This window comes from Blennius ocellaris (assembly GCF_963422515.1).
Source record: "Blennius ocellaris genome assembly, contig: SCAFFOLD_402, whole genome shotgun sequence".
Taxonomy (NCBI): domain Eukaryota; kingdom Metazoa; phylum Chordata; class Actinopteri; order Blenniiformes; family Blenniidae; genus Blennius; species Blennius ocellaris.
In genome coordinates this window covers 5,001-17,913 of record NW_027662010.1, presented here as the reverse complement: position 1 = coordinate 17,913, position 12,913 = coordinate 5,001, and the positions used below count along the sequence as shown (strand labels likewise).

Below are 12,913 nucleotides of genomic sequence, written 5' to 3'. Positions count from 1 at the left end.
CCCGTCTGACCTCTGACCTCTGACCTCTGACCTCACACACAATGACAGGAAGTGACTGCAAACCAAAACGTGTGCCGACACTTTCATCTCTCTCTCTCTCACACACACACACACACACTCACCTCCACAGCGCACGTCGCTCCCCCCCGCCTCGTATCCGGGGCGACAGGCGCAGCTTGACGACGGAAGCCCCACCCACTGACCGTCCTCACCGCAAAGCATGCTGGGAGGCTGGGACTGCTCGCCAGGCGGAGTCATGGCGTTCTCTACACACACGCCCTGAGCCTGACACACACACACACACACACAGGTCAGAGCCGGGTGTGGTTGTAGTGGTGACGGTTGCCATGGCGACGGGCGCTACCTGCTCCACCAGGGCGTGCGGCACGGTCTCGGGGAAGGCGGCGAAGGCGCGGCGCAGCGGCGGGCACTTCCTGTAGAAGACGCGCACGGCGAGCAGCGCCATGCAGGCGCCCTGGCTCTGGAAGGCCAGGTGAAGCCCCGCCCCCCGCCGCGCCTCCAGCCGCAGCAGCTTGACGTTGGAGCGCCGCTCGCCGCCGCGCCGCCGCAGGTGCTCCGCCGCCACCGTGGACACCTTGGTGTACGGGCCCTCCGGCGGGGGGGGCGGGGCCTCGGCCGCCGCCGCCGCCTCGTGGTAGTACACCGTGAAGGTTTCCTTACAGTGGCGCTGGTTCAGCCCGGAACACTCCATCATGGAGAACCTGCAGAACAGGGGAGGTTCTGAGGTTCTGCTCCTTTGTGGAGAACCACTACTTCAAAGTAAAACCACTACTTCAAAGTAAAACCACTACTTCAAAGTAACAAGGTCAATATCAAGGTCAACAAATAAACACCAAATGAAATGTTGAAGTGATGATGTCATGTTGAAGTGATGATGTCATGTTGAAGTGATGATGTCATGTTGAAATGATGATGTCATGTTGAAGTGATGATGTCATGTTGAAATGATGATGTCATGTTGAAGTGATGATGTCATGTTGAAGTGATGATGTCATGTTGAAGTGATGATGTCATGTTGAAATGATGATGTCATGTTGAAATGATGATGTCATGTTGAAGTGATGATGTCATGTTGAAATGATGATGTCATGTTGAAGTGATGATGTCATGTTGAAGTGATGATGTCATGTTGAAGTGATGATGTCATGTTGAAATGATGATGTCATGTTGAAGTGATGATGTCATGTTGAAGTGATGATGTCATGTTGAAGTGATGTCATGTTGAAATGATGATGTCATGTTGAAGTGATGTTGTCATGTTGAAATGATGATGTCATGTTGAAGTGATGTTGTCATGTTGAAATGATGATGTCATGTTGAAGTGATGATGTCATGTTGAAATGATGATGTCATGTGAAGTGATGATGTCATGTTGAAGTGATGTTGTCATGTTGAAATGATGATGTCATGTTGAAATGATGATGTCATGTTGAAGTGATGATGTCATGTTGAAATGATGATGTCATGTTGAAATGATGATGTCATGTTGAAGTGATGATGTCATGTTGAAATGATGATGTCATGTTGAAGTGATGATGTCATGTTGAAGTGATGTTGTCATGTTGAAATGATGATGTCATGTTGAAGTGATGATGTCATGTTGAAGTGATGATGTCATGTTGAAATGATGATGTCATGTTGAAGTGATGATGTCATGTTGAAGTGATGATGTCATGTTGAAGTGATGTCATGTTGAAATGATGATGTCATGTTGAAGTGATGTTGTCATGTTGAAATGATGATGTCATGTTGAAGTGATGTTGTCATGTTGAAATGATGATGTCATGTTGAAGTGATGTTGTCATGTTGAAATGATGATGTCATGTTGAAGTGATGATGTCATGTTGAAATGATGATGTCATGTTGAAGTGATGATGTCATGTTGAAATGATGATGTCATGTTGAAGTGATGATGTCATGTTGAAGTGATGATGTCATGTTGAAGTGATGTCATGTTGAAGTGATGATGTCATGTTGAAGCGAGGGAAGTAGTGGTGACTGCTGCTGGGATGCAGGTTGGATGGTGTTGGATGGTGCAGGGCGAGGTTGGATGGTGTTGGATGGTGCAGGGCGAGGTTGGATGGTGCAGGATGGTGTTGGATGGTGCAGGATGGTGCAGGGGAGGTTGGATGGTGTTGGATGGTGCAGGGCGAGGTTGGATGGTGTTGGATGGTGCAGGGCGAGGTTGGATGGTGCAGGATGGTGTTGGATGGTGCAGGATGGTGCAGGGGAGGTTGGATGGTGTTGGATGGTGCAGGGCGAGGTTGGATGGTGTTGGATGGTGCAGGATGGTGCAGGGCGAGGTTGGATGGTGCAGGATGGTGTTGGATGGTGCAGGGGAGGTTGGATGGTGTTGGATGGTGCAGGATGGTGCAGGGGAGGTTGGATGGTGTTGGATGGTGCAGGATGGTGTTGGATGGTGCAGGGGAGGTTGGATGGTGTTGGATGGTGCAGGATGGTGCAGGATGGTGCAGGGGAGGTTGGATGGTGCAGGGGAGGTTGGATAGTGCAGGATGGTGTTGGATGGTGCAGGATGGTGCAGGATGGTGCAGGGGAGGTTGGATGGTGCAGGGGAGGTTGGATGGTGCAGGATGGTGTTGGATGGTGCAGGATGGTGCAGGGGAGGTTGGATGGTGCAGGGGAGGTTGGATGGTGCAGGATGGTGTTGGATGGTGTTGGATGGTGCAGGATGGTGCAGGGGAGGTTGGATGGTGCAGGGGAGGTTGGATGGTGCAGGATGGTGTTGGATGGTACAGGATGGTGCAGGATGGTGCAGGGGAGGTTGGATGGTGCAGGGGAGGTTGGATGGTGCAGGATGGTGTTGGATGGTGTTGGATGGTGCAGGATGGTGCAGGGGAGGTTGGATGGTGCAGGGGAGGTTGGATGGTGCAGGATGGTGTTGGATGGTGCAGGATGGTGCAGGATGGTGCAGGGGAGGTTGGATGGTGCAGGGGAGGTTGGATGGTGCAGGATGGTGTTGGATGGTGCAGGGGAGGTTGGATGGTGCAGGATGGTGTTGGATGGTGCAGGGGAGGTTGGATGGTGTTGGATGGTGCAGGATGGTGTTGGATGGTGCAGGGGAGGTTGGATGGTGCAGGATGGTGTTGGATGGTGCAGGATGGTGCAGGGGAGGTTGGATGGTGCAGGATGGTGCAGGGGAGGTTGGATGGTGCAGGATGGTGTTGGATGGTGCAGGATGGTGCAGGGGAGGTTGGATGGTGCAGGATGGTGTTGGATGGTGCAGGATGGTGCAGGGGAGGTTGGATGGTGCAGGATGGTGCAGGATGGTGCAGGATGGTGCAGGGGAGGTTGGATGGTGCAGGATGGTGCAGGGGAGGTTGGATGGTGCAGGATGGTGCAGGGGAGGTTGGATGGTGCAGGATGGTGCAGGGGAGGTTGGATGGTGCAGGGGAGGTTGGATGCTCACTGGATCTCCAGGTACAGGCTGCTGCCCCCCCGGCGGGGGAACCACCTGCTGGTCAGCCAGAAGGACGAGGGACTGTTGGGGGTGCAGATCTCATAGGTCCTGACGCTGGTCATCTCCTCGTCCACACCGCTCACCTGGTCCCACTGGAACCAGGAACCGGGGGGGTCAGGGGGAACCGGGGGGGTCAGGGGGAACCAGAGGAGGAACCAGAGGAGGAACCAGAGGAGGTCAGGGGGAACCAGAGGAGGAACCAGAGGAGGAACCAGAGGGGGAACCAGAGGGGGAACCAGAGGAGGAACCAGAGGGGGAACCAGAGGGGGAACCAGAGGAGGTCAGGAGGAACCAGAGGGGGAACCAGAGGAGGAACCAGAGGGGGAACCAGAGGAGGAACCAGAGGAGGAACCAGAGGAGGTCAGGAGGAACCAGAGGAGGAACCAGAGGAGGAACCAGAGGGGGAACCAGAGGAGGTCAGGGGGAACCAGAGGGGGAACCACAGGAGGTCAGGGGGAACCAGAGGAGGAACCAGAGGAGGAACCAGAGGGGGAACCAGAGGAGGAACCAGAGGGGGAACCAGAGGAGGTCAGGAGGAACCAGAGGGGGAACCAGAGGAGGAACCAGAGGGGGAACCAGAGGAGGTCAGGAGGAACCAGAGGGGGAACCAGAGGAGGAACCAGAGGAGGAACCAGAGGAGGTCAGGAGGAACCAGAGGGGGAACCAGAGGAGGAACCAGAGGGGGAACCAGAGGAGGTCAGGAGGAACCAGAGGGGGAACCAGAGGAGGAACCAGAGGAGGAACCAGAGGAGGTCAGGAGGAACCAGAGGGGGAACCAGAGGAGGAACCAGAGGAGGTCAGGGGGAACCAGAGGAGGAACCAGAGGAGGAACCAGAGGTGGAACCAGAGGGGGAACCAGAGGGGGAACCAGAGGAGGAACCAGAGGGGGAACCAGAGGGGGAACCAGAGGAGGAACCAGAGGAGGTCAGGGGGAACCAGAGGAGGAACCAGAGGAGGAACCAGAGGGGGAACCAGAGGAGGAACCAGAGGAGGAACCAGAGGGGGAACCAGAGGGGGAACCAGAGGAGGTCAGGAGGAACCAGAGGGGGAACCAGAGGAGGAACCAGAGGGGGAACCAGAGGAGGAACCAGAGGAGGAACCAGAGGAGGTCAGGAGGAACCAGAGGAGGAACCAGAGGAGGAACCAGAGGGGGAACCAGAGGAGGTCAGGGGGAACCAGAGGGGGAACCACAGGAGGTCAGGGGGAACCAGAGGAGGAACCAGAGGAGGAACCAGAGGGGGAACCAGAGGAGGAACCAGAGGGGGAACCAGAGGAGGTCAGGAGGAACCAGAGGGGGAACCAGAGGAGGAACCAGAGGGGGAACCAGAGGAGGTCAGGAGGAACCAGAGGGGGAACCAGAGGAGGAACCAGAGGAGGTCAGGAGGAACCAGAGGGGGAACCAGAGGAGGAACCAGAGGGGGAACCAGAGGAGGTCAGGAGGAACCAGAGGGGGAACCAGAGGAGGAACCAGAGGAGGAACCAGAGGAGGTCAGGAGGAACCAGAGGGGGAACCAGAGGAGGAACCAGAGGAGGTCAGGGGGAACCAGAGGAGGAACCAGAGGAGGAACCAGAGGTGGAACCAGAGGGGGAACCAGAGGGGGAACCAGAGGAGGAACCAGAGGGGGAACCAGAGGGGGAACCAGAGTTTACCTGCGGGTCTTCAGCTGGGTAGCTGGTCCATCGAAGGTCCGACGTCTCCAGCTTAGTGTTCATCAGAACCTCTGAGAGAACCAGGGTCAGACAGGAACCTCCACAAGGTTCTAAGACCTTCTACAAGGTTCTACAGGACCAGTCATGGTTCCTCACCTTCATCAGCTCGGGAGCAGCGCAGCAGCGGGAGGAGGAGGAGGAGGAGGAGGAGGAGCCCGCGGCAGGAGCAGGAGGAGGTCCCGGGGCCCCGGGGGGCCCTCGGGCCGCCGCGGGCCTCCATGCAGCCCCCGATCGCGGCTATCGACTGCTGATCGGTGACGTCACCTGGGCGCGCTCTCGGCCGGTCGCGCGCCTCATGAGGAGAAACTTTCCAGGTTTTAATCCGAGAGGAGAAGATTCCAGGTCCTGGCGCCCCTCACCCCCTCACCCCCTCAGCCCCTGCCTCACCCCCTGCCTCACCCCCTCACCCCCTGCCTCACCCCCTGCCTCACCCCCTGCCTCACCCCCTCACCCCCTGCCTCACCCCCTCACCCCCTGCCTCACCCCCTGCCTCACCCCCTCACCCCCTGCCTCACCCCCTCACCCCCTCACCCTCCGGTCCTCCTCGGCGGGGCGCGGCTGCCTCGCAGGCCGCCTGCAGCGCTCGGAGCGGCGGCCTGGAGAGCAGGGAAGGGTCGGTGATCCTGCAGGACGGTGGGGGAGGGGCCCCGGAACATGAGTAAACAAACAAACAAACCGCCACGCGGGTGTAAACACACACACACACACACACACACACACACACACACACTCCTCCGGTTTGTTTTCTTCAAACTTTCAACAAAGTTTCAGACAAAAGCTCAAACTTTGAAGCCCCGCCCACCGAAACGAAGGCCCCGCCCACCGGTAACGAAACCCCCCCTCCTGCTGTAATGACTCCGCCCTCTTCAGCTCTGATTGGCTCATCAGTCTGTCGGTCCCTGGGGGCGGGGCTTACACATGATTGACAAGCTGTTGAGGAATGTAGGTCCAACTGCGCATGTCCGTGTCGTCCTGTTCTGCAGACAAAGAATAAACAACAAATATATAAAACATCAAAACAACAAAGTGTTAAAGTATAATGAGGAGGAGGGTTAGGGGACACACACACACACACACACACACACACACACACACACACACACACACACAGAGAGAAAAAGGTAGTAAATGTTTAAAATTAAACTAAAAGAAAACAAACTTTTTAAAACACAAAGTTAAAAGTAAAAGTGAATTTTAAAGAAAAACTGAGATTTGAGGAAAGATGAAGTTGTCAGGGACTCTCTCTCTTTCTTTCTCTCTCTCTCTTTCTCTCTCTCTCTTTCTCTCTCTCGCTTTCCATCACTATTGATCCCTCTCTCTCTCTATATATATATATGTATATTTGTATCTCTATATCTTTCTCCAACCTGCTGCTCCACCACCAACCCATCTCACTCCACCCTCCCTCCACCCTCTCACCCCCCTTCCTCCACCACCACCCTCTCACCTCACACCCTCCTCCACCCTCTCACCTCCCACCCTCCCTCCACCCTCTCACCCCCCTTCCTCCACCACCACCCTCTCACCTCCCACCCTCTCACCTCCCACCCTCTCACCTCCCACCCCCTCCACCACCCTCCTCCACCCTCTCACCTCCCACCCCCTCCACCACCATCCCCTCCCCTCCACCCTCCTCCACCCTCTCACCTCCCACCCCCTCCACCACCATCCCCTCACCTCCCACCCCCTCCCCTCCACCACCACCCTCCTCCACCCTCTCACCTCCCACCCCCTCCACCACCATCCCCTCACCTCGCACCCCCTCCCCTCCACCACCACCCTCCTCCACCCTCTCACCTCCCACCCCCTCCACCACCAACCCATCTCACTCCACCCCCTCTCCTCCCACCACCACCCTCCCTCCACCCTCTCACCTCCCTCCACCCTCTCACCCCCCTTCCTCCACCACCACCCTCTCACCTCCCACCCTCCTCCACCCTCACCTCCCACCCTCCTCCACCCTCTCACCTCCCACCACCACCTCCCACCCTCCTCCACCTTCTCACCTCCCACCCTCCACCACCCTCTCACCTCCCACCCTCCTCCACCCTCTCACCTCCCTCCTCCACCCTCTCACCTCCAACCCTCCACCACCCTCTCACCTCCCACCCTCCTCCACCCTCTCACCTCCCACCACCACCCTCTCACCTCCCACCCTCCTCCACCCTCTCACCTCCCACCCTCCTCCACCCTCCTCCACCTCTCTGGGTTCCAGTGAGACAAGCAGACGATTCAAAGGTGAACAAACTTTATTGAGAGAACAGGATTGACAGAAGGGAAGGTGGAGAACGGGGGGTCAGTGGGTGGAGAACCGGGGCAGCTGGTTCCCCAGGATGACCCGTCGCTCCACCCCCGTCTCAGAGATGGTGGCCAGTCTGACCACGCCCCCGCTGGACCCGTCCCTCTCCATGGCCAGGGACAGCGCTGTGGGACAGACGGCCAATGGGTGAGCTTCATCGGCGGGGGGGGGGGGGGCGGACTCCACCTCCCAGCATGCCTTGCGGCAGCCTACCTTCAGCCGTCAGCTCCAGACACCGCTCTTTGCTCAGGCCGGGTTTGTAGTTGGAGTCCATGAAGCCGTAGATGTAGGTGCTGCCGGAGCCGCCCACCGACACCGGCTGCCTCACCAGCATCCCTCCAATGGGCACGCAGTACACCTGCACACACACACACACACACACACACACACACACACACACACACACACACACACACACACACACACACACACACACACACACACACACACACACACACACACACACACACACACACACACACACACACACACACACACACACACAGAGTTTAATCCAGGTAAGTTCAGGTTCAGTGATTGGTCACATGCTGTAAGCTCCGCCCCCTTCATGTGGGAGGGAAACTGACTGGTGACTCAACAACCTGGTTAGTGTGACTGTTGACCAGGATCCAGAGACCTGGACCGGCTCACCAGGGGTCCAGGTGTGTCCCTGTCCAGGTGTGTCCCTGTCCAGGTGTGTGTCCCTGTCCAGGGGTGTGTCCCTGTGTATGTGTGTGTGTCCCTGTGTATGTGTGTGTGTCCCTGTCCAGAGGTGTGTGTCCCTGTCCAGGGGTGTGTCCCTGTCCAGGTGTGTGTCCCTGTCCAGAGGTGTGTGTCCCTGTCCAGGGGTGTGTGTCCCTGTCCAGGGGTGTGTCCCTGTCCAGGTGTGTGTCCCTGTCCAGAGGTGTGTGTCCCTGTCCAGGGGTGTGTGTCCCTGTCCAGGGGTGTGTCCCTGTCCAGGGGTGTGTCCCTGTCCAGGTGTGTGTCCCTGTCCAGATGTGTGTCCCTGTCCAGGGGTGTGTCCCTGTCCAGGTGTGTGTCCCTGTCCAGGTGTGTGTCCCTGTCCAGGGGTGTGTCCCTGTCCAGATGTGTGTCCCTGTCCAGGTGTGTGTGTCCCTGTGTGTGTGTCCCTGTCCAGGTGTGTGTCCCTGTGTATGTGTGTGTGTCCCTGTCCAGGTGTGTGTCCCTGTGTATGTGTGTGTGTCCCTGTCCAGAGGTGTGTGTCCCTGTCCAGATGTGTGTGTCCCTGTCCAGGTGTGTGTGTCCCTGTGTATGTGTGTGTGTCCCTGTGTATGTGTGTGTGTCCCTGTCCAGAGGTGTGTGTCCCAGTCCAGATGTGTGTGTGTCCCTGTCCAGAGGTGTGTGTCCCTGTCCAGATGTGTGTGTGTCCCTGTCCAGGTGTGTGTGTCCCAGTCCAGGTGTGTGTGTCCCTGTCCAGGTGTGTGTGTCCCAGTCCAGAGGTGTGTGTCCCAGTCCAGAGGTGTGTGTCCCAGTCCAGAGGTGTGTCCCTGTCCAGAGGTGTGTCCCTGTCCCTCACCTGTCCCCCCTTGCGGCGGTCCCAGCCTGCCACCAGGATGCCGGCGGTCAGCTCCTCCCTGTAGCGGTAGCAGCTAGCTTTAAACAGGTGGGCCGCCGTCTCCACCAATGGCGGCTCGTCCAGCTCGATGCTGAGGGGGCGGAGCTTAAGGTCACTTCACACTCAGGCTGACAGAACCTGAGACACTGAGGGGGGACTGACCTGTGGAACCCCAGCTGGTAGGCCACCACGTCAGCGATGGCCTGGGTGTCAGCCGCTGACCCAGACCTGGGGGGGGGTAGGAGGGGAGGGGGGTGGGGGGTAGGAGGGGGGGGGAGTTAGTCACAACCCCACATGTAGAAAATGCTGATGACGTCACAGGTCCAGTCTGACCTGCAGCAGAAGATCCGCTCGTGGATTGGAGTCAGTTTGTCCGTCACCCTGTTGGCGATGTAGGCCCTAAGGGACACACGGTGAACGGGTTAGACGGAGTTTTCTGCTGAGTCACGGTGGTCGTCCTCCAGCCGCTCACCCGGTTGTCGTGCGGGAATCTGCTCCGATCACCACTCCTCCATCGTACTCCACCGCCATGATGGTGGTCTGGGGGGGGGGGGAGGTTACAGACAAAAGGTGTATTCCGCCGGAAGACAACGATATTAGTGTTCCTTCAAGTCGGGGTTCCCCGAAGGAGGAACTGGGTTCGTGTTTATTACGCATGAGAACAACCAGGCTGTCCGATAATGGGTGCAGTGTGGCGCTGCGGCTCTCCATCGCTAAGCTCTCACTAAAGGCAGAGTTAAACATCGGACAGCTTCCCTCCACGGAGCTGCCAGGTCCATACGTGTCCGATAATGGAACTACATAACTAGCTCGTTAGCGGCGCTTCATCACAGAGAACAGGAGAGTCTGTTCAGTGTTTCACACTTTGATCCCGGGCCCGGCCCAGGTCGGTTGGGACCTGGGCCGGGCCAACAACAACAACATCCAACAACAACAACAACGTTGGTAATAAACTGACTAAATGCCTCCGAGCCGGTGCTAACCGCAGCTAGCCTTAGCAGAACTGCTGTCTCATTGAGGGACGGAGCGTCGCCGAATGAGATTTAAGGCGGTCCACAGGAGCCTCAGCCGGCCCCGCTCGGTCCGGTCCGGTCCGGTCCGGCTCCGCACGGCCCCGCACTCACCCCGGTGCTGACTTCCTGGCCGGTCCAGTCCGGAACCAGGTCGTTGAAAGAAGAAAGGTTGTAGCGCTGCATCGCTGCTGCCGCCATGTTGTCTTCTTCGCCTCAGACTCGCGGGACCCGAGCTGCCTGATCAGAAACACTGGACTTCACTGTGAACGAGTCGCCGCGGCTCCGCGTCCTGCCCTCCGCCGGTTGTACGGCTGCTGACGAAGCCCAGCGGCTCGACATGCACACGACCTTCGATAGTCAAATATTCATTTGATTAAAGAATAAATCACTATTGTCTTCTGCAGAGAATATCCGGGAGTTCTACTCCGGCATATCGGCGGACAGCCCTGCAGAAAGCCGGAAGCAGAGGTAAACACTGCGCGCTTTTAAAACTCCTACATTGGGCTGAGTTGTCAGTAAAAGGTGAGTTTGTGTGTGATTGTTTCCACTGGGTTGGTTTAACGTCTCCGCTCTGCTCGTCACTCTGGAACGTTCTTTAAAAAACACCTTTGACGCGATAATTGGCTCCGTTTCCCGTCGCGTCCTCCGTCAACCAGACTGCTTCAGAAACGTCGCATTTAGTGCGACGTTTCACACAAAGCAACACGTCAAGGCTGTTGGACCGACGGCTGATCGGTTCTGGTCGGTCCTGGTCCTGGTCCTGGTCGGTTCTGATCGGTTCTGGTCGGTCCTGATCGGTCCTGATCGGTTCTGATCGGTCCTGGTCCTGGTCCTGATCGGTTCTGGTCCTGGTCCTGGTCCTGGTCGGTCCTGATCGGTTCTGATCGGTCCTGATCGGTCCTGATCGGTTCTGATCGGTCCTGGTCCTGGTCCTGATCGGTTCTGGTCCTGGTCCTGGTCCTGGTCGGTCCTGGTCGGTTCTGATCGGTCCTGATCGGTTCTGGTCGGTCCTGATCGGTTCTGGTCGGTCCTGGTTCTGGTCGGTCCTTGTTCTGGTCGGTCCTGGTTCGATGGTCTCGTTCCGTCAGACGGTTGTAAATCAAATAAATCAAATAAATGCAAATGTTTTGCGGAAAGTAGCTTTTTGTGTCCATGGTCATATTTATATTACGATTTCTGATTGATATTGTACAAAAGGTGTGTGTGTGTGTGTGTGTGTGTGTGTGTGTGTGTGTGTGTGTGTGTGTGTGTGTGTGTGTGTGTGTGTGTGTGTGTGTGTGTGTGTGTGTGTGTGTTTCAGATGACCATCCATAACTTGTACATCTTTGACCGTAATGGAAACTGTTTGTTCTACAATGAGTGGAACCGGAAGAAGCAGGCGGGGATCTCCAAGGACGAGGCCAGTAAACAGTAAACAGTAAACAACAACAGCCAACAGTAAACAGTAAACATCAACAGTAAACAACAGCAGCCAACAGTAAACAGCAAACAACAACAGTAAACAACAACAGTCAACAGTAAACAACAACAGTCAACAACAACAGTCAACAGTAAACAACAACAGTCAACAGTAAACATCAACAGTAAACATCAACAGTAAACAACAGCAGCCAACAGTAAACAGCAAACAACAACAGTAAACAACAACAGTCAACAGTAAACATCAACAGTAAACAACAGCAGTCAACAGTAAACAACAACAGTAAACAGCCAACAGTCAACAGTAAACAACAACAGTAAACAGCCAACAACAACAGTCAACTGTAAACAACAACAGTCAACAGTAAACAACAACAGTAAACAATGAATGTTGTCTCTCTGTGTCTGCAGGAGTTCAAGCTGATGTACGGGATGTTGTTCTCCATCCGCTCCTTCGTCTCCAAGATGTCTCCTCTGGACATGTATCCTTCTGTCCCCCCACAGTCCTCTATAGTCCCCCACTGTCCTCCATAGTCCAGGTCCTCCACAGTCCTCCATAGTCCCCCACTGTCCTCCATAGTCCTCCATAGTCCAGGTCCTCCACAGTCCCCCACTGTCCTCCATAGTCCCCCACTGTCCTCCATAGTCCAGGTCCTCCACAGTCCTCCATAGTCCCCCACTGTCCTCCATAGTCCCCCACTGTCCTCCATAGTCCAGGTCCTCCACAGTCCTCCATAGTCCCCCACTGTCCTCCATAGTCCAGGTCCTCCACAGTCCCCCACTGTCCTCCATAGTCCCCCACTGTCCTCCATAGTCCTCCATAGTCCAGGTCCTCCACAGTCCTCCATAGTCCCCCACTGTCCTCCATAGTCCCCCACTGTCCTCCATAGTCCTCCATAGTCCAGGTCCTCCACAGTCCCCCACTGTCCTCCATAGTCCCCCACTGTCCTCCATAGTCCTCCATAGTCCCCCACTGTCCTCCATAGTTCAGGTCCTCCACAGTCCTCCATAGTCCAGGTCCTCCACAGTCCCCCATAGTCGAGGTCCTCCACAGTCCTCCATAGTCCAGGTCCCCACAGTCCTCCATAGTCCCCCACAGTCCTCCATAGTCCAGGTCCCCCACAGTCCTCCATAGTCCCCCACAGTCTTCCATAGTCCAGGTCCTCCATAGTCCCCCACAGTCCTCCACAGTCCAGGTCCTCCATAGTCCTCCACAGTCCTCCATAGTCCAGGTCCCCCACAGTCCTCCACAGTCCAGGTCCCCCACAGTCCTCCATAGTCCAGGTCCCCCACAGTCCTCCACAGTCCAGGTCCTCCATAGTCCTCCACAGTCCTCCATAGTCCCCCATAGTCCAGGTCCTCCAGAGTCCAGAAGGTTCCTGAGCAGGTCCTCCAGG

At 56.4% G+C, this 12,913-nt stretch overlaps 3 protein-coding genes across 6 annotated transcripts in view; 1 reads left to right on the top strand and 2 right to left on the bottom strand.

Annotated features, from left to right (window-relative positions):
- Positions 1-122: 122 nt before the first annotated feature.
- Positions 123-6,169, bottom strand: ephb4b (eph receptor B4b; the record flags this gene model as incomplete). The annotated part of the gene is made up of 7 exons (XM_080521894.1): positions 123-285; positions 365-722; positions 3,449-3,591; positions 5,150-5,220; positions 5,306-5,554; positions 5,741-5,832; positions 6,126-6,169. Coding segments are annotated over 7 exons (1,120 nt in total), but the record flags the coding sequence as incomplete, so codon positions are not given.
- A 1,271-nt stretch (positions 6,170-7,440) lies between these two features.
- On the bottom strand, positions 7,441-10,354 carry psmb6 (proteasome 20S subunit beta 6). The gene is made up of 7 exons (XM_080521895.1): positions 10,209-10,354; positions 9,557-9,624; positions 9,418-9,483; positions 9,247-9,312; positions 9,046-9,175; positions 7,722-7,866; positions 7,441-7,633 (listed from the first exon to the last, which is right to left on the bottom strand). Exons 1-7 carry the CDS (start codon positions 10,293-10,295, stop codon positions 7,506-7,508), a joined length of 690 nt encoding a protein of 229 aa, XP_080378021.1. The 5' UTR covers positions 10,296-10,354; the 3' UTR covers positions 7,441-7,505.
- A 79-nt stretch (positions 10,355-10,433) lies between these two features.
- trappc1 (trafficking protein particle complex subunit 1) overlaps positions 10,434-12,913 on the top strand; it is a 3,221-nt gene continuing 741 nt past the window's right edge. For 3 of the 4 annotated variants that reach the window (XM_080521898.1, XM_080521897.1, XM_080521896.1), the window contains exons 1-4: positions 10,434-10,619; positions 11,398-11,496; positions 11,928-11,998; position 12,913. The exon at position 12,913 is cut by the window's right edge and continues 138 nt beyond it. In XM_080521898.1, the coding sequence (XP_080378024.1) occupies positions 11,398-11,496; positions 11,928-11,998; position 12,913 (171 nt within the window). In that variant the 5' untranslated portion in view covers positions 10,434-10,619. The remainder of the gene's footprint in view (positions 10,620-11,397; positions 11,497-11,927; positions 11,999-12,912) is intronic. The other variant, XM_080521899.1, reaches the window with a different exon arrangement.